The 25,834-nt window shown below is 38.2% G+C and overlaps 1 protein-coding gene and 1 pseudogene across 1 annotated transcript in view; one reads left to right on the top strand and one right to left on the bottom strand.

Annotated features, from left to right (window-relative positions):
• The window catches only part of CFAP58 (cilia and flagella associated protein 58), an 89,735-nt gene that overhangs the window by 14,337 nt on the left and 49,564 nt on the right, over positions 1–25,834 (top strand). The window contains exons 7-11 of the mRNA XM_033130845.1: positions 1,574–1,733; positions 5,233–5,315; positions 7,758–7,949; positions 21,448–21,609; positions 22,242–22,388. Coding sequence (XP_032986736.1) covers positions 1,574–1,733; positions 5,233–5,315; positions 7,758–7,949; positions 21,448–21,609; positions 22,242–22,388 — 744 coding nt within the window. The remainder of the gene's footprint in view (positions 1–1,573; positions 1,734–5,232; positions 5,316–7,757; positions 7,950–21,447; positions 21,610–22,241; positions 22,389–25,834) is intronic.
• On the bottom strand, positions 10,301–10,774 carry LOC117035940 (riboflavin kinase-like; annotated as a pseudogene).

Here is a 25,834-nt window from a genome sequence, read left to right as displayed (position 1 = left end):
CTGTTGGATATTTACTTCTAAGGTTGTAGAAGCAGGATTTTCACTCTGTCCATTGCAAATTTCAAGACAGGCTCCTATTCTTCTCCCTTTCTTCCTTGAAGTATGCTTGCTAATTAAGTTTGGACAACAGTTTTATACTTGGATACATATTTTATGCCTCCATACTTAACAGAGAAACTCTATGTTTGTCACTAATTCTGCAGAATCCGTAAACCCTACTCTGATTATGTTAGAATACTGGGTATAAAAAGAGTGACTGATCAAGAATAATACATGTATTGGAGTAGTGAATCATACAATTTTGCATCACAGTCCCTTTTGAGAATCTGATAAAAGTGCGTGCACACATACACACACACACACACACACACACACACACTTACTTACATCTTGTATCTTGTTTTGCACACAGTCCCAGAGGTTTCCAGGATTTTTCTGAAATCTAATCATGGGGTCTGGATTAATAACTACTGAATTAGAGTATCTTATTGTTGTAATTGAAATAGGTCTTAGGTCAACTAATTTGGGTCCTGTAGCACCTAAGGCTGAGGAACATTTAAATGGTTTGACTTGAAACCATTCTTTATGAGAATGCTGTAAGTTAAAGCAGAAATGAAACGACTACTTAAGCAAAATAATATATGAGGCCCTAAGGTGAAATTAAAGTGAAAGTACTCATGCCATTAATTCTCTCCTTTGACTACACAAATGGGCACCTTGAACGATGATATATTTTTGGTATCAGATCCTCAGCCTATGGGATTCTGCTTCCACCGATAGTCTGAGGGTAACATGCCCAGCTAAGTTCAATCTCCTCATTGTCAAGTGCTGGGGATAATTGCTAACCTTTATTTGTGGAAGAAGCACTGGTTGCTTTTCCAGTAAATCCTAAGAATGGCAAAATTAAAAAATAAAAAAATAATTTAATTTTAATTTGAAAAAAATTTGTAAAACTTGACGTCCATAGGCTAAAATCTGGTGCTTTCCTATGCTAAAATTATTGTTTTGGTACCTTTTGCCATCATGTAAACTTGCTAATTAATGTCCATATATATACCCACCTGTCCACCTGTCCACATATATACCCATAGATTAACATCCTCTGAGGAAAGAGGACCCCTTCTCTAGTGTATGTAATTGCGCTACAGTGGCCACGTGGGTCCAAAAGAGTATTTGAATATTTTGTAGCATGTTAATAACCTTCTGAGAAAGATCACATTATGAGTCCATGAAAATTGCTACTTGAATATAGCATCTGTACACAAAATCCACACATTCATGACACACACAACTCAGCATTCTTACCTTGTTTGATTCAGCATTCACTGGTGCCTTGAGACATCGGGTTTAATCAGTCTTTTCATTATTTTAGTTTATATAGCCACATATTTTATTCAGAGAATAGAGTTTTTCAATTTCCCTCAGAACTAAACAGTGTGTGTTTTGATTTAATCCGATAGAACAACTTCACAATAACATAGGAAGAATTTATTGGTTCTGAGTTTACCATCATCCAGTCACCAGCCCTTTATTTACTGAGTATCCCTGGTTAATTCTCTCTCACTAATTACAGGCCAAAGAGGACGAAGTCCATCAAATGCGACTTGACATTGGGAAGCTCAACAAAGTCAAAGATCAAATCCATAAGAAATTGCACCAGATTGAAGATCAAAAGACAGAAGTAGAACAGCACAAGGAAACTCTAAAAAATCAGATCTTGGGATTAGAGAGAGGTAAACCAGCAAACATTTTGTGCTTTTAAAAATTTGCTTATAACGTTTCATTGGTGACTAATGTCATTTGGCAAACTAGGGCTCCAGGCATACAAACACAAAAATACCAAATGAAATCAGTAAAACAGTGTTGAAACGGGTAGGTAGACAATATGGAGGGGACATCATTTTCAATACCTTAAAAAATTCTTCAGCAGACTATATTGGCACAGTATAAATCCAGCCCAAAGTCTTGTTCAGTACTTGTCAGTGGAGTAAATAACATCTATACTGTTAGGTCTGGGTTCTATATGACTTTTAGCTTTAGTCCCTTTCCCCACAGAAGATAGGGGATAAATGAAAATATGAAAACGAATGTCCCCCATTAGCAGTATTTGATACAATATTGTACCAAGAAGCAATGGGACAAAAATAAGTGGCTTCTATTTTTTTTCTCTGTTAGTACTTTATCATATGGCAAACACTTGTTTTATCAGCTCTCACATTCACCTGTGGAGGAAATATTTAAGTGCCATAGGAGGCAGTATAGCACAGAATAATCATTAAGGATACAAACTCTGGGTGTAGGTCCCACCTCCATCATATTTAGCTGTTGGGGGATGAAATGAGCTAATACACATAATGTCCTTGCAGACGGCACGTGGCACATACTTGCTAAATGTTATCTATTATTTTCCAGATATTACCATTTATACCAGTAATAAGATAGAATACTATCTCATTCTGAAAAGAATATAATTGAAAACAGGGTATACTAGTCAAATTAGGTGTCAGAAAAAGCCCTGGACTCGATGACAGAGGATCTGGGTTTGAATTCTGACTGTACCAGAACATGTGAGGCAGGAAACACTGCATTCACCTCACGTGCTGCTGTGAGTTGTAAATCACTGATTGAGATAACATATGTAAAAACATAAAAACATACATCGCCTTGCTAAAAGTTAGGTAAAATCTAAATCTCCAGATAACATCATTAGAAATATTTGTCATGTAAACCTCTGAGAAGTGTAGGTATTTTTCCCTCTAAGACATGAGGCAAAAAAATCTTTTACTGAGACGCAGTTGCAGCTTATCTTGACAATTTCCTCATTCATTCATTCATTCATTCATCCATTCATTCTTTCACTCAAAAAACTGAGTGTCTTCTACGAGTATGTGCAGGCATTGTGCTAGACATTGGGTGCGTGGAGGTCCCTGCACTCAGGATACTTACAGTGTGGCACGAATTTACAATCTAATGTTTACAGTGACATACAGTCATGTGAAGAAAAACTTGTAAAGCTTGTTTTGTAACTGGCTTAGTGACTTTCAAAACATTTCCATATTTAAATTTCTGTATTTTTGCTTGCAATAGTTCTAAGCTTTGGGAAAAAAAAAGTCATCTATTCAGTGTGGAACCCAATTCTTCATCCTTAAATCATGTTTACAAAAGTCATCATACTCTTTCTTTTCGTTATTTTATAGATATTTATTCTTAAGGTTTTCTTTCTTCTGATGTGCCTGATCAAAGGATGGCACTGGACATAGTAGTTAGAGGATGAGTCCTCCATTTGTTTTTGCTACCATAAAACCCAAGAAACAAACTGAAAAACTGCCAGAACTCACGAGAGTTCAATAGGGTGTCAGGTTATAAAATAAATATTAATATATAGATATCAGTAGCATTCTTCTGTACAAAGAGTCAGTTAGAATACATGATGGAAAAACCTCTTTTCAAAACAGCAACTAAAGTAATAAAATATCTATGAGTAAAGTTACCAAGATATCTGCAAGACCTGTGTATAAAAAGCACTACAGAATTCTACTGAGGGACATAAAGGAAGACTTGAAAAATGGAGAGCTACACCAAGTTCCTGGATGAAAAAACTTAATATGATAAAGATATAAATCTGTCTAAATTAATCTATACATTTAATTTTTCCAATAAAAATTTCAGTGAGTTATACTGCTGGGACTTGAAAACTGATTCTAGAGTTCCTCCAGAAGAATAAACATGTGACAATAGTCATAAAATTCTGGAAGAGTGATGAGGAAGCATTTGCCTTAGCAGTTATTTAAGTATATTATAAAGCTTCAAAAATTAAATAGTATAATGAAGATGTCCGAATAAACACATCAGTGAAAAAGACTGGAAAGGCCACGGAAAGACCCCGGATTATCACTTGAGATAAAAGTGTTGTTTCATAGCAGGGTGCAGTCTGGGTTATTAAGAAAATGGTAGCATGACAACAAGCGACTTTTTTGGGGAAAAAAAGTTAACACCAGATGTAGAAAGCATAAGGCCGAGGTTGAGAGATTTATTTAAGTGAAATAAAAGCTAAATTTTTATATGTATCAAAGACTATATACTATAAAGCAATTGACCAAAATACTGTCAAGGAGTTAGTATCCTTATTATATATAAAGAGTTCTTATAAATCTACAAAAAGGACAAACAATTCATGAAAAAAATTGGCATGTGTGGCCAATTTGAAAAACAGCAATACAAATAAATGGTAATTAGACATGAAAAAGTAGTCAACTTCACTACTAATCAAAGAAATGTAAATTAAATACAGGCCTATTAGTTTTAATGATCTATCAGATTGTCAAAAGATCAAAGAGAATGATAATACCCAGTGGTGGTTTGGTGTGGATTTAGATTGCTATTAATTTTCTGGAGAGAAATTTGGCAGTGGAAGAGAAATGTATTCTTTGTTGTTGTTGTTTGTTTGTTTACTGCGCTATGATCCAGGACTCCCTCTTCTACATTAACAAATGAACAAGAACTTTCCCAGGATTATTGCTTATAATTACAAATAAATAAAATGGAAGCGACTTAAATGTTATAAGGGGGATTGGCTAAATAAGTTATCTATTTTCATATGGGAAATATGGAGTCATCAAAAATTCTGATGTAGATGCACATTTATAATATAGAGAGGCATTTATTTTATGTTTGTTAATTATAAAAGCAAGATACAAAAAGTATGTATGCTATTATTCCCTTTGGTGTATATATATATATATATATATATATATATATATATATATGAATGTATGTATACTTATAATTATATAACACTTATATTTACAGAGGAAAAAGTCTGGAAAGAGACATATAAAAATCCTAAATAGAGTGTGGTTGATTTGAATTTTTTCTTTTTGTTTATTTTTATTTCTAATTTCTTTCTGTATTTCTACTTGGTTGTATAATAAGATTTAAAAAGAGTAAGAACTTTTTGGAGTCAGAGAAATCGTGCTCCTAGTCTCAGCCCTGTCACCTTTTGGCTGCAGACCCTTGGTATGTGACTTAATTTCTCTAAGCCTCAGTTTCCATCGGTTTAGTGAACAGGAAGACCTATCTCACTGAGTAATAATGAAGATTGTGTAACAGTTAACAAACATTTTTATGGCTACAGGTAAACATATAAGGTAGTTTTGTATCACTTTGGCTTTGGCAGATACTTTCTTAGGTTGACTCCATATTTATTTATTATTTTTCTTTCTGGTGATTTAGAGATGGAGGCTTCAAAGAAACAAGCAGAACTTGATAAGAAAGCAATGGATGAGCTTCTGAGAGAAAGGGACATATTAAATAAGGTGAGTTTGTTCCAGTAACACTGGTTAAATAAGTGTCTTTCTTTAGCACTACAATATCTGCCCATAACAGGTTGTATGGGGAAAGAAAACTCTGAGGCAAACCAAAGTAGATTAGAATAAATAATAGTGTTCAGTTTTCCTCTAAGCAGCTGTCTGCAGCCCGGCATTCACTGATTTTGAATTGAAACCGCATTATCACCTGTGAGCACAAAGGAACTTTGGAGGATTATCATGTAAACCAGCAGGGGATTTCAGAGTGTTTGTGGGCTCTGTTTTTTATTGCTGGTGTGTTATTCAGCGTCCTACACTTCCCCAGTTTCTGAATTTAATGTCTGTAATCTGTAACTTTTGCTAATCCAGAAAATACAGGTGAGTGCTAATAAAATTTTAACTTTGACGTGTTAGGTATAGGGATGGCTGGTTGGTGATATAAAAAGTCTCTGACTTTTCCTCCATCTTTTCAGGATTGTTGTAGGTTTTGTTTTTTGTTTTCAGCCCTCATTCTCCTAGTCTTTGAGCTCAATATGGCCCAAAGCTGAGGGAGGAGTTGGGGAAGCTTGAGGCCTGGAGATCTTCCTTTCGAGGCAGGCCCCCCTCCCCACCTCTTTCCTCTCCTTGCCCCTTCCAGAGGATTCCTTCCCTCAATAGACAGTCACTCTTAGGAGATTAACTACTTTCAAGGATGTAGGGTAAACTTCCCTGCTCAAGGATTTCCTCCAAAAAGTGATTGGCCAGGTGTAGAGTTGGGAGGCTGCTTCTATGACAGCCTGATGGCTTTCGGCCAAGACAGCTTCATCTCGTCAAAGTAGCTACAGCCTCGATTTGTTCGTTCTGACTTTTCATTACTTCTTTAGGTTTTCCAGAATTGAATAACTGTTAACAATAAATTACCCTTTGGCTTAAAGTAGACTATTTAGGAAATCTCAGGAAATAGTTGGGAGATTAGATATCTTTACATTCAGAGCGCCTTAAGAAAATTATTAAATTTTTTTTTTAATAATCCTGGAAACTGTTCCTTTATTCTGTAAATTTCTACATGTAAACAATATTATTGGACATAGATTTTTACATTTATTTTTAACATGTACAATATTTAATCCATTTATACTTTATATATACTGGTAAACGACCAATTGATTTTCTGCCGTGATAGGACACGTAGCACATTATTTTTGCATTTATCTGTTTGATTTGATTCATGTCAATTCCTCCCTTAGGGCAGGGTATACTTCCTTTTCTTTCCTGGTCATTGCATCCTTTGGGCCTAGCACAATGCCCAACCCTCTCCAGCTATGCAGTCAACATTGATTGATAATACATTCTTACCCTACTGACTTGAAATGCCACCTTCATTGACTGAAGGAGTGACATAGTTTTGACAGGCGGCTATGTTAACATATTTTGGTTCTTTCAGTGCAATGCGAAGTGGCTTTGTCTTTTACAGAGTAAATGTTTAATACTTGAAAATAAAGTTGATCTTTTCTATGTTCTATGTTATCACCTAAGCAAGGTTTAATGTACATTTTACCCGTTTATACTTCAGTGGTTTTCAGACCTGGCTGCAGGTCTGATTGGTTAGAGATCTGGGAAGGGACGATGAGGTGTCTCATGGAACCCAAAGATACAGCTGGGCTCCAGGAACTGTTAGGAACCTGGCCTGGCATTCTTGGGATACACAGAAAGCCACCCCTCACCCGCCTCTACCACTAGACTTCCTGCTGAGTTTTTGCTTTATTCCCCTCTTTCAGTGAAGATTGTCTTGCTCTGTTTCCCAGTCCACATGGCAGAAAAATGGTTATCACTGACAGCTCCCACGTGTATATCTTATACTGAGTTGCAAAAATCTAAAGGCCCTATTTCAAAAGTCCCTGGGAAGGGTCATTTGGTCCATTCAGCTGTGGCTAGAGAGAAGCAGATCCTCTTGTATGAGCATGGCTGTCAGACTTGCATTGCTGTTAACTCTGTGTTTTGGGGAACAACCTGGCTTCTTGGGCAGCCAACCCATGGTGTTTTCATTTCAGCATCTAAAACTACAAGTACAGCTTTTTTTGTTTTTAAATGTAGGTGCCTAGGTTCCGTCTCAATTTCACTGAGTCAGAATCTCTGGAATTGAGACATAAGCATCTGCATTTAAAACAAAAACTCTTTTTTTTTTTATTGTGGTGAAATACACATAAGACAAAATTTACCATTAGTGACACTTAGTACATTCACAGTGTATATTCACTTCCTAGAGATGTTGTGGTCTCTTCGTCCATTTATATGTGTGTTTAAAGTACCTTGTGCAAAATTAACACAATAAGCTCTTGATAAGCTATAGAGAATATGATTGTTTTTACTCATCCAAAACAACACATCTAATTATTTTAGGGTTGAGGCAGGGAGCAAATTTAACCCCTAACATTTTGAGTAATGGGGCTGCTCTGTTGTCCTTATTTTTAGAACATGCTCAAGGCGGTCAACGCGACCCAGAAGCAGCTAGACATGGTAAAGCTCCACGAACAAGCCAAGAGGAACCTGGAGGAAGAAATCCAGAACTACAAAGAGGAGGCTCAGAAGCAGAGAAAAATCATCTTTCAGCTGGAAAAGGAGCGAGATCGGTACATCAATGAAGCCAGTGACCTAACCCAAAAGGTAAGCCACTCCTTGTGGTGACGTGAGTGAGGGGAGCACCTCACATTCTTTCTGATTGTTACATTTCTGATCGGCACACTGTTGCAAAGACCATTTATTCAGATTTCAGCTTGTGGTTCACGTGAAGATTTAAGAGGAATGATGTTGACCGTGTCTAAGCTGTCCCAGAGCTGATCCTGGACCAAACTGTGAAATGGGCAAGGCTTGGGCTAGGTGACCTCAGTTTCCCCTCCTCAAGCCCCTCTCTCAACTTCCCGGTTCTCCATCTTCCCTGTTGCCCTACTGAGAAAAGCATCTAATTAAATGACCTCAAATTAAGAGGCAAGTAAGGACTGGCATCATCTAAATGTGTCACACATTCAAAGAGCTTTTTTATTTTGAAACTACTGTGAAGCTAAAACTTCACCAGTGGTGGAAATTCACACATTGTGTAGCTGACTTCCGGGCTCTGTTTCTTCTAAACTTCTTGAGAGGGAGAAGGCTCAAGGCAGCATCTTTGAGAATGACTTCAGGGACTTGGATTTCCCTTCACCCAGTTGTCTTAGCACATTGCCTGCATTAAGCAGGAGTGGTTAAACTAGTATTGTTTTTGGTGCATTCACAGATGGCAATGGGCAGTGGTTTCAGGATAGGGGTGGGGGCTGGGGAATGAAGGGACGTTTTAGTTATGAGGTTAGAAGAGAGTTTGGGAGAAAAGACTCATTTAATGGGTTTTTTCTCCCTCTAGCAAAGTGTTGCCTGCTATGCAATGTAAGCCCTCTCTTCCAGCTCCTCAATGAAATCTGCTATAAATTCTACAGTGTTTACCTATGCTCTTGCATGTTTGTTTTGTTTTGCTTTTTTTGGAGTGGAATCTCAAGGAAGATGCCAAGGAGACAGTCAACATTTGAGTTATAAACATGAAGAATGTGGGAAACAAGCTTTACTAAGAGGAAGTCAGCTTCTTTCCATTTAGACTAAATAAATGCTGAACAGATATTTGCAGAATATAAGTTTGGAGAAGCACAAATGCATATGCTCAGTCCTGCCTTGGGCAGACGTATCTTCCTGGTAAAAGATCCCCAAGTGAATCTCACACCCCTGATTGGGAACCATTGGAATACAGCATGTTTCTCTTCTGACTTAATCATTTTAGAAGCTCCACTGATTGATTTACTGACTCTGAAAAGATTAGTTGTCAGTTCAGGCACTTGTAGTCTCTAGCTTGGGCTAGCCCGTTAGCCTCTTTGTCATTCAGCTTAAGCTGTAACAACCAACCCCCAAATCGCAGTCGTTTACAGCAACAAAGATCTATTTTTGCCCATATTCATGGCCTTTGAGGGTCAGCTGCAGCCCTACTTCGTGTCCTCTTGACTACAGGCTGACTCTGTTGGGATGTGCTGACCTCTTCAGAGGGAAAACAGTGTAACAGTGGACCTTCCTGATGCTTTCAGAGCTTCTGCAGGCAAGAAAGGGCACAGGATCTGTTCACTCATGTTCCAGTGGCCAAAGCAAGTCAGGTGGCTAAGCCTGACATCTCTGGGCAAGAATATGGTCCTTCTAAGGAAGGGGCCTATATGGTGAGATGGGAAATATAGCGGAACATGCAATCTATTGTAGCCTCCTACTTCTCTTTCCTGATAATCAGTCTCTCTCCATTCCTGGCTGCCATAACACCAACTGGTTTTTATTTTCATTTTTTGAAAAACGCTAATTTTAATATTTTAAACCACAGACAAAACATGATAGGTAGAGGGGGTCTAGACCAATTGGAACCGAGACAGCTGTAACAAAAATGAACACAATACACTGATTTGACCTCATAAAAAAACTGACTAATAACATAAAATTTCACAGGTCTTCACGTTTGTAATAATATATTAATGCACAAAATATCAAAAACACAGAGTATGAATTTTCCCCTTAGGTTTATAATAAACTATCAAACCTCTATTTAGTACATTGACTTTTATGAGCCCTCTCTGTTGAGCAGGACACGCTATATAAGTATATGCTAGTATTTTACCGTGGGAATTATAGTTTTCATCTCCAACTAGTGACTTGCCTTTTTACCCATAGCTATATACATTTCATTTCCATTATACGACACTTAAGACTTTTCTAGTGGTAAATTTTAATCAACATATTACATAAAAAGAATCTTGATTTTAAAATGAATCTTTTTAGTGCTGTAACATGATGGGTTTAATCGAACAGTTGAAGCATAATATGGTAACTACATTGCACTGTTCAAACTAGTTCACAGCTGTAGGAAAATGTTTGATTTTTAAAATATAACCAAGTTGAGACTGCCTAGTTATGAGCAGTAACATACTAGAAAACAGTGAATGAATAAATAAGACGATTCTTCATCACTGGCCATTCATTATTTTGGTCTTAGGAACCTGAAAGAAGTTTGTCTTCTTTGCATTTTTAACGTTCTGGTAAATCTAATCGTTTCTTAGCTTTCTCAATATCACCTTGAATTGCTGACATAAGTGACTTGTAAGAATCAAAGTTCTTTTCTGGTCAGAAGTAGCCAATGATGGCCCCACTGAGGATTTCCCCATAAAAGTCCTCTTTGAAGGGATGCATGATGTGAGTCTCCAGGGACTTCTTTGCATTCTTGCAATATTCCATTCTTGTATTCCATCCTTTGCTCACCACCATCTCAAGGACTGCTTCCAGTACTGGTCCCACCATAATAAATGCCCATGGACACATCAGCTGAAAAACTATCTACTACTTGTTCAGGAAAGTTAGCTGTGGGGATGCCCAGCTGCTTGGAGCCATGGCCAAAGTCCTGCACCTCTTGGCTGGTGGCGGAAGTAAGGCAGGTGCCACATGATGCCGTCCACTGGTCGGGCGGAGCTGTCTTCGAGAGGCAGTGTGCCAACCTGTGCACCACTTCCCCCCCGCCCCGCCAGCCAGGGGACACAGGCAGTAGCTTGGCTTGTGGGCGGGTAGAGGCACAATGGGCCAGGAGGCACTGGAAATGAGGGGTGGCAAGCCCCTTGCACTGCTAACCCAATAGAAGCTGCCAGGCGACTCAGAGGCTGCCAGAGCTAACTGCTAAGACCCCAAAGTGGTCTTACAAACTTCTGTCACCTTTCAGCAACCCGGGGTAATGCTTTCTAACGTTTTTTGCATCACAGCACATGTAAAACATAACATGTCTATGTCATGGGGGATAAGGGGAATGAGACTGTTGAGGGCAGGAGGAGACTAACCTGGGATGCTAGCTGCCCCCGTCCTACCTGGCCATCCAGTGAGGAGAGTGAAGCAGTATTTTTGTACATTCCTGTAACCCATGTAAGACTCAGCTGTTGGTATGGTCTGACTATGGGGCAGAGTCCAAGTTTTTTGTTCTCCCTGGAGAGTCCTTCCTTTCCTTTCTGCATGGAAAACTCCTATTCTCCCGTCAACACCCAGCACAAATACTCATCTCTGGGATCAAGTCTGCTCTCACTCCCTAGGGAGATCTAGTCACTTCCTTCTCTTTGGATTTGTAGATATCTTGGGAATAGCACTTATCATCCTCTAGGGTAATTACTTATTTGCACATTTGTTTTCCCTACTTTACAGTCAGCTCTTGAGAGCAAGGAGTTTATCTCATTCATTTCTTCATTACAACATGCTGGCATAGAGTAGGCACCAAAAAAGTGTCTGTTAAACAAATGGATAGATGATGAGTGTTAAAAAGAATGCTGCCACTGATTTTATTATAGGAGTGTATATTTTTCTCTGGTTCCTTGTAAAAGAGAGATACTGGTACCAAGTTTTGCTGGTAACTTTTCCACAATTTCTGATTTTAACTGCATGAGGTTATATAATGTCTCACTTAAATAATTTAAGTACACGTTCTTAAAATATTATTTATCAACTATAATTTTTCTATCTCTTACTTAACCCCTGACAGCATATATTAGTTGCTACAGCAACTTGTGCCATCTCTGGACTTCTTATTAAGACATATATCTCTTGCATCCTCCCCATATTTATTTATTTCTCCTCTCTCTCTCCCCCTTCCTCTCTCTGACACACACCCTCATTCCCAACCGTTCCCTCTCATGCATTCTATTTATAGGGAGTTGAGGAATAATATCAGGGGCTGGGGAAGATGTTACGAAACTGATATTTTCATCTACATCTAACGTGAATATACATTGTTCCAAGTTTATCCTTTGGACCCAGCAATTTCTTTTGTAAAGACTGAATGGACGAAAAAAAAAGAAATGCAAAGATTTTAATAAAAGCATATTCTTCAAAATAAATTGTGCCACATTTATTTGATACAATAGTTTGTACAATTAAAATCAGGTTTTTGAAAAACATTTTTAACAATGGGGAACATGTTTACAATATGAATCTAATAAAAGCAGATTGCAAAATTATTTATGTGGTTTGACCCCAATATTATCTATGTGCACAGGAAAAGGATTGGAGGGGTACATCAGGGGTGGTTGTGAGGATTAAGTGAGGTAATATTTGTAAAGTATTTAGAACAATCTTTGGCACATAATAAATACTGTGTAAACCTTTCATAAATAAAGAAGCAAGGAAGCAAGTAAGTAAATTTGTTGATAAATAGTCCAGAGTTTTTTCTTCAAAGTAGTATTTGAATGTAGCTATTCTCAGCTTCTTGTTATATGTCAATAAAGTGCAGACATAGGTGAAAAGTTTTACCAGCATCAAATACTAAGGCTGACATAAAGCCTAACACTGAAGTAAAAAAAAAACACACAAAAAAAAACCAGAATGGATGAGGATTTTAAAACCACCAGAGGTGAACTGAAAAAATACCTGGACCTCAACTCACGGTCCCTTGAATTTGCTTCATAAAAGAGAATACTTGAGAAGATCTAGACAGATGATTTAGAACTCTCCCACCATCTCTTCCCTGACTCAGTGTCTGTACTGACCAGGTCATTCCACCTGCCAGTCAACTGTTTGTGTCCAGGTAGTTGGCAATTACAGCAAACCCAGAGAATGAGTGGGAAGGCAGGCAGCTGAGGAACTGGTGGTGGCCCAATATATTCTGAGGATGGTGGCTTAGGGAGGTGTCAGGGCAGAGAGAATCACCCATAAAAATGGGCCATACTAGGATTTACAGTTTTTCCATAGGCTACCTCAGCTCAGAGTGACAGAGAATAGGCATTTGGGCCTGGGCCTCCTACAAATCCCTAAATGCAAGAATACTAGAGATTAGAGTTGGACGGGGCTCTGTTTCCAGCTGGAGATTTGAAGGTGGATTCTAGCACATTCTAGGACACTAAGGACGGGAGCGACCTTAACAGTGCTGCTCCTAGGTTGCAATAAATCCCACCTTGCTCAAGGATGAATAAGGGAAAACGCAGCTTAATGGGGCCAATGGAAAAAATATGCCTTTGAACCAGAGGACAAGAATGGCCTCTGGAAGCCCCAGAGTAAAAGCCTGGCTCGGAAAATAGCAAGATATTTAGGTTGAACCCTCTGAAATAGCCAATTTTGTAAGTGAAAAACAGTTGACTCTCAGGGATTTCCTAAGGTTCAACCGAATAGACGAAAACGCAGAGAAAAGGTTTGGCTTCCTTCCAAGAGTATAAATGTACAAAAATTAGTGCTAGGGAGTGTGGTGAGCCAGAAATGGGGAGGAGATGAAAAAGCTTGAAAGAGGAGAGCAGACAGTCCCAACATCAAGAAAAGCCCAGTAGGCTGGGCTTTTCTGGAAGGAATGACCCAGGAATTGCTAAGAACAGGGTTGCCTACTATTTGATTTTAAGTTCTTCACTGTTCTCTGTACCTCAAACCTTCAGTAACAGTTGGCTATATCAACCCTGTGACTGGATTGCACTTTGAAGGGAAGCAGGAATTGGATGGTGAGGGAAGTGAGGTAACACATCGTAGAAAAGGGGGCAGTACATGCCAGAGACAAGATACCAGCTGAGAATCCAGAATCTTATGGAAACAGGAAATCAAAGCCTCAGTTCATTAGGAGAAATAGAATTCTTTTAAGAATTCTTGGAGGTAGTAGATGGGATATTGGGTGTCCTAGCATACAGAATAGGACTTCTAGACTTTTTGTTGTGGTTGTTAAGGACGGGGTGACCCCAGAGGACACAGGACTGTCATCTGGGTTATAAGTCCAAGATGACATTACCTCTAGGGTAAAGCAAAGATGAAATAAAAAGAAAGAGATGGATAAAATAAGGAACAATTGTAAAGAGATGAAAAAACACACAAAACCCAAACAAAACACAAAAATGACGTTTAAAGTCCTCATTAAAGTTAGTAAAGAATAGAATTGATGTGGTACAGTGAAGTGGAGTGAAAACTTGAGTAGTTCTCCTAGAATGCAGAGGAAAAAAAAATTAAAGGTAAAAATTATCGAAGAGAAGAGAACAGGAAAGGGACTAGAAACCAGCCTATAGACAGTTGCTCTCTCATGGTAGAACTGAGATCCAAAGCAGAGATGTAATGGGAAAATATTTTCTGGAAATGAAAAAAGAACTGTGCTTGCAGCTCGACCATGTCCCAGGCAAAACCAGTGACAGGAGAAGCTCATAGAGACTTGCCCTGGAAGTGTGTGTGTGTGTGTGTGTGTGTGTGTGTGTGTGTGTGTGTGTGTTGTTTTACCTACAGTGATGAGGAAAAGTAGTTTCTGAGAATTGGGCAAGGAAAAAAGAAGCCTAGTTGCCTTTTTATTTTAATAGGAAAAAGAGTGGTTATCCTAGGGTGGTAGGGATATACATCATTTTCAATTTTTCTTTTGTGCTTTTGTATTTTTCAAATTTTCTAAAATGCATATGTATTACTTTAATATCCTGACCTTCCCCCCCCCCAAAAGGAAAAAAACAAACAAACAAAGGAAAAAGTATTAATAAAACCTTGCCCTTCCTTTAAGGACCAAATACACTCCCAGTTTCCCAAGGACCTTTATTAAAGGTGATCTCTGACTCCTCTGTACTTGGTTCCCCTGTCTGGCAGTTGAAGAAATCCTGTGCCAATTTACCTTTATTTGTGTGTCTGCCTCACTCGACTTACAAGATTTTTGAGGGCAAGTCTTATTCAATGTTGAGTTCTTCATGTTACTTATTTACTAAATAGGTATGCACTCAAATATTTTTTTGAAAGAATGGATGGAAAGCATAGTTAGAGTCTGAATTAACTACTCAAAGACTACTTTTAGTAGAGCAAATTCTCCTTCAATAATATATTTGTCAGGATGGGTCTACTCACCCTTTAAATTCTTTTGCAACATGGTGCCGTGATGGACAATGTTATTTGAATCATTCTTGGCAATTTTAGCTGTGAGTGACTTCTGGCATTGTCTCTTCCTTTTGGCTGCAAAAACAGTATCAACATTTGCCTTCTGGTTCTTTCTGTACAAAAAAAGAAAGGTGGAATCTAAGATGCTGAAAGCCCTACATTACATTTTATTAATTTAACTTGGCATTTGCAAATAAGAAAGAAGATCCCCTTTTGTGCCAGAATTGAACAGCTCAGAATCCCATACCTTTTCTTACCTGTTTGTCTCGGTCAACACTTGCTCTAATATAGCTGCATAATAAACAACCAGCAAATCTAATTGGCATACAAAGATAAGCCAATTAGATTATTTTTCACTCACACACCTGCAGTTGCCTGGGGGGGGGGGGTGGTGTCAGCTGATCTAGGCTGGGCTTGTCTGAGCTCGGTACAGGGCTGTGGGATTGGCCTAGTTTTGCTCTACACGTTTATCATCCTCTAGGATGGGTGGTATTCTCATGGAGAAAGGGAGGAATGCTATGGATAAACCCAACCACATAAGCACCTTTCATGGTTCTCCACTTGCCTAAAGTTCTCTGATGTCCCATTGGCTATGGCAAGGCACATGTCTAGGTCCAACCTCAACAGCAAGGGGTAATAGACTCCTTCCACGCAGGTGGTGGGGACTGGGAGAGGGAGTGAGCATTTGGAGAACCGTAAAGTAATCTACTACCATGTTTCAGCACTTTCTGTCCTTACGGTTTTTCCTGTGCTGCACTCTGTATTTTACTGTTCAGATAAATTGCCAGGCAACCAGGAGTGGCATTGTAAGTTGTAGTCTACTGTATTTACTTTTTTCTGAGCTGTTACAAATTCTAGGTAAAACCATTCCTAGCTGATTTTTAAACCTGAGGAGCATTTTGCATGCCATACACTTGGCTCACTTTAGGACCCTGCTTTTTTTATTCTAAATATTAAACTTCTGGCCATTACCTCCTAGACATTTTATATACCAGAAAGCAGTCTTTCACAATGAATCCATACTTAGAAGTTTCTTAGCTCTCCACTTATTTGCCTATAACAGTGTCAAGCAAAGCTCTTCTAGACAGACGTTCCAAGAAATGAATAATACCATGCTTTCAAGGGCTTAGAAGTAGGTGAGAAAAGCAAAAGATCAAAGAAATATTGTTCACTGAATAGGTACTTCATAACGAAATGAAGATCCTGTTTTTTTGATGTTTATTTGAAGTTTTAATACAGAGCATCTTTAATAGGCTAGGATCCTGGAGAGGAGCTTCAATGGGGTATATACAAATTATAAGCTTGTTGTATTATAATAAAAGAAGTGTACTACGGATCACTATTTTCCTGCAGAACAGAATATCATCCATGGAAAAATCAAATTGATTTGTTAAGTAATAATCTATTACCATTTATTAAATGATTAAATTATGATATGCTTGGTAGCTCCATGATGGCACAAATATATATATTTTCTCCCTTAAATTTTCATAATGGTCCTTTGAGGTGGATATTATTATATACCTCATTGTATAATGTAAGATGCTATTAAAAAACAGAAACATAGAAATGCCTCTATAAATTTAAGATAGAGGATAAAATAAGAAGGCAAGAAAAATAAGGAGACTTAAAATTTCACATCTTGGGCACATAGTTTCTTTTTTTAGAGAGTGAGGTTTTCAGTTTCATTAAGAAGGTGAAGGCATTATCAGCATTCAAACTGTCGAGTAAGAAAAACTTATTTGAGAAGATTATTGTACTGATATTTCATCAAATGCAAGTTAAAGGGCTCCAAATTCAGTGACCTACTTTCTTATCCTTCCTTAGTCTATGTGATGTTTTGACTATGCTGCAGATTTCCAGCATGTGTTATTGATTTTTATCTCCGCCTCATTTCCATTGGCAGGTTGTTTTAACAGAAAAAGAAAAGGTAGGAGTAGGTTATAAACGGGGACTGTACCCTGAGAATGTGCCGTAAGCATTTTCTGGGCTCCTCTGAAGAGGGCCTACAAATGCTAGGAGCTCCAACTCTCTGGCTGTGATAAAACTTTCTAAAATGTGATTTATTTCATGAGTTGCTTTGAGGTATCTAAAGTGTAATCAATTAATTAAGCTCCAGGCCCACAGCTGGCATCCCATATTCTCTGATACACTATTTTTAACAGGGGACATTTTGCTGAGGAAAGGTTTTGCGCCTACTTAATATCCCACACTTTTAAAGAATTTTCAGGACTGGAACTTCTGTGTGACGTTGGTTTGAATGAGTCCCATCTAAACAAATTGAATTCCAACACACAGAACTAAATGGCTTTGTAATTTGTCTTTCCCCTTCGTTTCAGTACTTTTTTCTTCTTTCATTGTCTTTTAACTGAAATACCTTTGATCTTCTTAGTAGCATAATGGGTTTTTATTACTCCTAGCTTCAAGAATCCAGAAGCAAAGTTGTGAATTTGTGCACTGTTGTGTGCAGAGAGATGGACCCTGCTAGCTGGATGTCCCAAAAAAGAAACACCCTTGGCAGCGTCCTTTCTCTGGAGCATTCTTCTGTCCGTGCAAAGGATTATTCTTGTTCTAACATCTCTCAGAGTGATTGAAGAAGCAATTGTTTTTCTTTTCTCTGATGTGCTGCTTGATATTCTGAATGCTGATCATGCTGTTCAAAGTATCTTCAATCTATTCATTTCACTGAACCCCAGAGAGGGTGATCACGTTCATAGAAAGGTTAAATTTTAGGCCAAGATAGTACCTTTCTATTTAAAACATCAAATACCAGATCCAGTCATGGGTACCTTATTTAGGTTTCACATTTATTCCTAACTTATATACATTTTAGTTACTAATGTGGTATTTTGAAAGGCCACCTGATATTCATTTTTAAGGAATCTAAAGATATGGATCAAAGAAATGACGAAGAAGGAATGGGATTTCTTTTCATTTCAGAACTATTCACATGGTTCTTCCCCAGACCTTCTTGTCTCAGATTTTCTAATTTTGTTCCTTCCAGGCCTCCAATCAAGCTTCCAAGCCATTCACCAGAGTCTGTATATATTCTTACCTTGGGCCATTTTCTTTCCACACGAAGTGGATGATAAGAAATAATAATAAAAGAGTAAAAATATGTAAAAATACATTGTACAAATCTAGTCGCATAAATTTTAAAAATTGGTTGAAATAGACAATTCTCTCAAAAACATGTAGGTACATCAAGGTTTGACTCAAGGAGAAGTAGAAAATATAGAAAGATCATTAACTATGGAAGTCACTGAAAGAGTTGAGAGAAAATTAGCTTCAACACTGTCACCGAGGGCCTAAGGATTTTAAAACTGAGTTTCTTTAAACTTTTAAGATAATTCTGAGGCTATGTAATATTTTTGTGAATTTAGAAAAAGTGATACTCCTGCACTTTGTATTCTTTGGGGTAATATTGATTGACATTGCTATGTTAATGTAACCCATGCCTTCTGCAGGTATAACGACTAAAGATTCCAAACCTAGGAGAGAGCTTGGGCTTCAAGGTTGGGAAGGCTGAAGAATAAGAAGGAAGGGGTAGTTTTCACAAATTATGTAAATCTTGAATATTAACTGCTTAGATAAGATAGGTAGGACCTTCCTCATCCATTAACCTTCCAGTGTTTGATTCTCTCATAACACCTTGTGCATATCTCAGTTTACTGATTGTATCCATTCCTTGATTATCCATTTCATGGTGGAGTCACTCACTAGAGGTGAACTTGAGAGTAGGGAATAAGTCTTATTCTACTTTATATCACCAGTACTTTTACAGTGCATGCCATTGATAGGTCCTCAATACATGTTCCTTGAGTGAATGAATAAATGGGTGAGTGAATGAATAAGTGAACACAAAGGTACTCCATTCATTTTTTGAAACGAGCAGAAACCTTAATTTTAAAATAGAACCAAAAAGAAAGCTATAGACTTAGGTCACTTATGAATATGTATGTAGAATCCTAAATGAAATTCTAGCAAATCAAATTCAACAGTACATTAAAAGAATCACTCAGTATGACCAAAGAGAATTTGTTCTGAAAGCACAAGCAGAGTTTTCTATTAAGAAAACTATTGCTGGCGGTATGGAAATGTAAAGTGTTACAGCCATTTTTGGAAAGCAATCTAGCAATATTATTAAAGTTTAAAAAAATATGTATCTTTTGAGTCAGATATTCCAGTCCTGGGAAGCCATCCCAACAGAAGTAAAAGCACAAATGAAAGAAGTAAAAGGACGTATGTACACAAATGTTTACTGCATAATGGTTCAGAGTGGCAAAAAAGTGGAAACCAAGTTAATCCCATCAGAGAGGAAGAGCTGAGTCTATGATGGTCCACCCACACTGAGCTACTCCACATGATTTCCACAAAGTATCATTGAGTGATAAAAAGCAGAGTGCATAAAAATATATATAAGAAGCTCCCATTTTGCTAAAAAATAAAAACAAAGCCCCAGAAGGAAAACAAGCAAATTCCTGTATCTGTATATTTGCTGGTTGAATAGCTGTGAGTGATATTACTTTCTTTGACTTCAGTTTCCTTCTTTGTAAAATAGGGGTGATGACAATGCACAACTTACAGGATTTTTATGAAGATTAAATGAATTAATATATGTTAAGTGCCCGCTACATAGAAAGTAACAGAAATATTAGCTATTATGATGATGATGAGGTTACTCGACCTGAATAGAACATGCAGAATTCAAAGAAAAATATGGACGAACACATCCTAGATTACTCATCTGGTTACTTTATGTGTTGATGAAGAGCTGATGGGGGTTGAAGGGAGAAGGAAGGTCCAAGTAAAGAAGGAAAAGAAAATCAATGTATGTTTCACATTTATGCATTTATTTTAACTTATGGCGCATGAAACTACGTATAAAGAAATAAAATTAAAATACTTATGAAAGGAATACAAGTATATCAAATCAATAGAGCCAACAAGAAAATATAGTACAAAATAATATATGCTGAAAAGGCATTTACTGAAATTTAATCCCATCTCTCCTTAATGATAAGTCTAAGAATACTTTGAAAGGTGTTTATTTGTAGATATAAAGGATAAATATATTAAACACCAGCCATCATTAACTCTGAAGGGAAAATATTACAACAGGGTTTCTCTGAGTATATTTTCTGGAATACTAATTCCAAAGTGGAATAAAAAAGGATTCTGTAGTTCCCATGATTTGGGAACATGTTACTCATAGGTGGCCCATACCTGAACCACAATGGATGTTGTCATGGCAAAGGTCTAAGTACTTTTTGAACAAAGTACTTTTTTACCTAGAAACCTAAGTCCTCTTCTTCAGAGGAACCTTCCCTGGCTGTGTTACGTAACGTACATCCCCTTCCATTCTCTGTCACACTGCTCTTTTTGTTGCCTTCAACTGTCACCATTAATTAAGAGAACTTCACTAAAATGCAGTGAAGTCTTAAGAACTTTCTTCTTATATATTCTAGTTCTATGTGTTGTGTAGACCATGGTTCCATTGACTGACTCAATCTTCCTCGCTAATGCTTTTCTTCTTAAGGAATTTTTGAAGAAGTTTGTCCATAAAAAATCAATTTCTGTGGACATTGCATTTGAGAGCGATGATTATGTAATTTCTACTGTAGGGATTGCTTGTGAGAGGTCTTGGCTCACTGTGGAATTTCATGCCTCGGTTTTCCATACTTGCAAAAAGAGGCCGTTCTTGCATTTCGTCTTTCCTGGAAGTGTTTTGTGCACAACAGAATGCATTTTTATGAAGTCCTTTGAGTTTCCCTGATGGAGTGAGTTTGACATTAGTGAGACAGCATTGTGACTGCTATTAACATTCAAAGGCCACTTTCCTTTCTTGTTAACTTTACAAAGCCCTAATAAAGGGCTTTATAAAGCCCCAAACAGCTACGTTATCTCTTATCTTTCTTAGTGCTCTGTGATAAAATCTGTTTAAGCCTGTGCCTTCTTTGTACTTTCTGTTTTTGGTGGGTGGGGGTGGTCAGGGGATGTTTTCAGAATTTCATTATTTTTTTTCCCTTTTGTGATGACAAAATAACTGTGCTAAGACTTCATGCTTGAGCAGAATTCTGGAGTAGATAAAATGTATGTTTGCCCCTAATCAGCTGGGCTGAATTTCTGTTATACCTCAGTGGTTATAGCTATAGTCAGAGTTTCTGATCGCTGGTGTTTCTACTAGCTACCCTTAGATAAACACCTGTGTGTTTTGAACCGATAATCACAGATGGGCTGTTTAATCATCTTCACATACTTTCTCCTCCAGGTCTTCATGAACATGGAAGACATAAAAGTCCGTGAAATGCAGATTTTTGACTACAGGAAAAAAATCGCTGAATCAGAGACTAAATTAAAACAGCAACAGAACCTGTATGAAGCTGTGAGGTCAGACAGGAATTTGTATAGCAAGAATCTGGTGGAGGCTCAGGTAAAGAATATATTTATATAAAGCAGTTTCTGTTATCCTAATGGCAGAATTTAAAATCGATCAAGCAAACGTCTTGTGGAACTCATCTGAAAAAGAAGATGAGTTTATGCAGAACTCTTAGATTGTTTGAAATGGAAATGACACAACTTGATAGGATGTGAAGATCATGGTCCCGCTTTTAATTATTATGTAGAATTGCCATTCTCCTGTTTTTAATTTTTAAAACTGCTAATAGCTGCTGTGACTCAGAGGGGAGCAGCATAGTCTTGTCATTTAATTGCAGAGCTTTGCTTTGTAGACTTTTAGTTATAATGTTTGTTGTGGTTCCATTTCCTCTCTGGTAAAATGAGGAATAGCGTGTGTGTGTGTGTGTGTGTGTGTGTGTGTGTGTGTGTGTTATTCCTATGCATACTTTGCATGTGTCTCATGAGAATATTTTGAGAGTTAATGCTATAAAGTACTTAGAGGTTGGTGGGCACAATATACAAAGAAATAGTCCAGTTGTAATTGGCCAAGGGACCATTGTTTTGAGAGAATCTTTCTTAAAAGCTCTCTACGGCGTATTGATCTTCCATAGGGATGGTGACGTCTATTTAATTCCCTTTCAAACATTTCTCCTTGCATTTGGCTAGGATGAAATAATAGAAATGAAGAGAAAATTAAAGATTATGACCCATCAAGTAGATCAGCTGAAAGAAGAAATCTCTGCCAAAGAGTCAGCACTTGTGAAACTACACCTGGAACAGCAGCGGATAGAGAAGGAGAAGGAAACACTGAAGGTACAGGTCTTGTTAGAAAAGCGGTGGACCAAATATCCATCTATGTGACCCACCTGAGGCAGGCTTCACACTCACTGAAGGCAACGCGGGGCAGGGAGGAGAACCCAGGCACCAGGAGCATGGGCTCTACCAGCTGCAGACTGGGCTTTCTCCAGGGAGCACTGCCAGGTAAACAGGAGAGGAGGCCAGTGGACATGCACAAGTGCCTAGTTCACCTAGGCTGGCCACCATCACATCAGCGGGAGAGAACCTTGCAGGTCAGCAGTGCCCAGGCACCTGGAGCTTCCAGGCTTTCTACAATCCCTTTCCATTCACAACCCTAGTCCAGCCCTTGTGTCCCCGTGCCACCCTCCCACACTCCTCCCCAGGCCCTCTGTAAGCCAATGATGGCAGGCAAGACCTGTTGCCCCTCTGCTCCTAATTGTTTGCTTCACCTGCACATGACTTTTCTGCCTGCAATATCATTAGCTACTGGGAGTGAAGCTTTGTCTTCACTTGATTTGCCCTCCGCCATGTTCATAGTTCACCTTACCTCTGTGGTTTAAGAACTTAGTCCCTCCTCCAGGGAATCACCTCTGACTTCTTATGTGTGCTAAGCCTTACCATTTAAAATCTACTACTTTAGAACATTCTATGTCTACTAACATAGAGACTATTTCCAATAATACATACCAAGTAATTACACTATTTCAAATCCTCAAACCAAATCTATTTTATCATACACATTTACTAAAACTAATCTATTTTCCTTTTCCTGTCCGATCCAGTAGATTTCCCTTTTAATCCATTTGACCAAAGAATTAAAAAAGGAACTTTTAAGAGGATGATGCCACTTTTATTGTGAAAATGTATATGCAGAATACTCATGAATGCCTATGAGCCACTTGTAGGAACTACCTACAACAAATAAGAAACTGGATACCTTGGTTTCTGCACATACTAGCTTTCAAAGATAGGAACTATCTTGAAAATGTGTATCTAGTTTTGGACAGATTTAATGCCATATATCCTTGATTCCAAAATGCCATAGAATGAAATATGCACTCTCAATAATGGGTTTTGTCAACTAATGATAGGTCTTCATGGAAATACAGCTACTACATTAAATTAACTGAAAGCACATTTGGTTTGAGGAAGATTAAAATGTAGCAAAGATGTCTTTACAAAAAAAAATATGGTAATTGATATATTTACCTGTCTGAGACTTTCATCTCCCAATTCCAGCTTATGATAGAGAAAGAACAGAAAAATCTGCATTAAAATTTATTTACATCTCCTTCACACTACTGAATTGTACACTTAAAAATGGTTAAGATGGTAAATTTTATGTTACGTGTGCATATAAAGAAACATGAATACATTTTCTAAAATTTGAAAATGTCTTGTGTCTTTGCCCTTATTCTCTTTATTTGAAAGCATCATTTTATAGAAGGTAGCTTGTTCCACCCTGGGGCCTGGAGTGGAATGGGTTTACTTATCATTGAATGATTTAGAAGAATCTTATTATAAACACTTGCTTTACCCATGGGCCTCATGGACCCATGTTAGCAAGGCTTCAGTGTAACTCTCTTTCCTTTTAGAGGATGACATTGATCCTCATTTCTTACTTTCCCAAGTAGTGCTCTAGTCAAAAGATTATTACCCTATAATGGGGTCCAAGGTGGAACTAACTGCCTTCTACAAATCCTGCTTTAGAACAAGCAATGTCCTATGCAAAAGAGACATTATTCCTAATTCCTTAGAGTTTGAGTTCGGTTAACATTTGTTTCACGTATGCCCTCCATCATCAAGCATCTACACATATAGTTCCAAAGAAGCATCATAATAAAATAAAATATAGAGTGACGGGGCCCTGTTTGTTGGTCCTGGGCCAGCAGAGTTGGCAGCTGGTCACATGAAAGATGATTAAAGCGCTCCTGCTCTGGAAAGTCCATTCTAAATGGGGAGTCGTAGGTCTGGATCACTTTGGATCATCGATTATAGGAAGATGATTGGTTTGGACTTACTGTTAAGCTAGGATACCTTTCCCCCAGCATTTCCCATTAGGGCAAGAATGGGGAACAGAAAAAGGATGCCAGCTTGATTTATTATTTGAGGTTATCCAAGGGTGACTGCAATGGTGCTTCGAGTGGATAATTTTGGCCTCTCATTAAGCCCATTTGACATGCTTTAGAAAAATATGTGGCTCAACTGTTGAATTTCAGCCTCTTGCCTTTTGTAGCCTCAAAGCTGAATCCTGTTCCCCATAAGTCTCTGAATTTCATGCATTTGACGTTTGCAAACAAATACCCTGGACAAAAGGGAAGATTTTTCTAGTAACTTTGTTCCGAGAGACATGTAGCTTATTATTGTGAGTTCCACAAAACTATGTGGGCACATAGCCCTCTGTGAAGGGCAAGCCCTTGCCTGTGTGGTAGACCAGGAGATGCCTTTTGCCGGGACAACCCAATTTACCACTTCTCCAAGCCAGCAGACAAACAATTGTCCATACTAGGTCATCCCCTTTCTCATTTAGCCCCCTCAAAAGAGAAAATCTTGCTCCTTTCATGTTTCTTTTCCTTTTTCAGTTGCTACCAGGCTGTACTGACTCCTCAGGATTCTAGCCATTGTCAGCACATTATGGTTACAACAGAATGTCAGTCGGTCTCTGTAGACGTTACTGCATCTGTGTCCATCTGCCCATTCTGTCCCAGTCTTGTTTCATCAGCACTGAAGGAGCCACCTCATTGGATTGTCTGCCTTTCAGTCCTAACAAGCCCCTGATTCTGTCTCATCACCTTCCAGTCTTCCCACATTGATCTGACAGTACTCTGATTCTTGGTGAATAATTCAGCAGCAAACTCTCTATGTCCAGAGATCAGCATCACATTAGCAACTGGCTTCAGGGCACCACATCCTTTTACTTAGTGGACTCTCTAGAATGACATAGATGGGAACTGTCAGAGAGAGAGAGAGAGAGAGAGAGAGAGAGAGAGAGAGAGAGAGAGAGAGAGAATGCCTAATTCTTCTCGTGGCTAGAAGGCTTCAGGTGGTCCTATTTGTTTTGTTAGATGTAAACAAATGGTTTCTTGAAATCCACTGAATGTTGTGATCATTTGTGAATGGGTGAAACTCCCATGATTGTGGTTCTTGAGATGTGATTTACTCGTATTCCACAGCCAAATTAGATGATATATATTTCATAAACACCTACCACAAAACTGTGTAATTGTGGAAGCATTAACTAAAATGTGTGCCCGGCTATCGTATTACAACTTCATACCACCAGTAACACTCTGAGAAATGCTGATACCTTGGGTCCCACCTGGAACGTTGTTTGATGGGCATTTAGGTCCATAGCAGTTGTTACCATCTTTCCTGGGTGAGACAGCTCAGATTTATAGCTACTAAATGCATTAGACCCAAGGTATTTTGTTGATGTTAACATTTGCTGCCAACATCTAATG

This window comes from Rhinolophus ferrumequinum, chromosome 16 (genome assembly GCF_004115265.2).
Source record: "Rhinolophus ferrumequinum isolate MPI-CBG mRhiFer1 chromosome 16, mRhiFer1_v1.p, whole genome shotgun sequence".
Lineage (NCBI taxonomy): Eukaryota > Metazoa > Chordata > Mammalia > Chiroptera > Rhinolophidae > Rhinolophus > Rhinolophus ferrumequinum.
The sequence above is the reverse complement of the archived record's forward strand: the minus strand, read 5'-3'. Positions and strand labels throughout refer to the sequence as shown.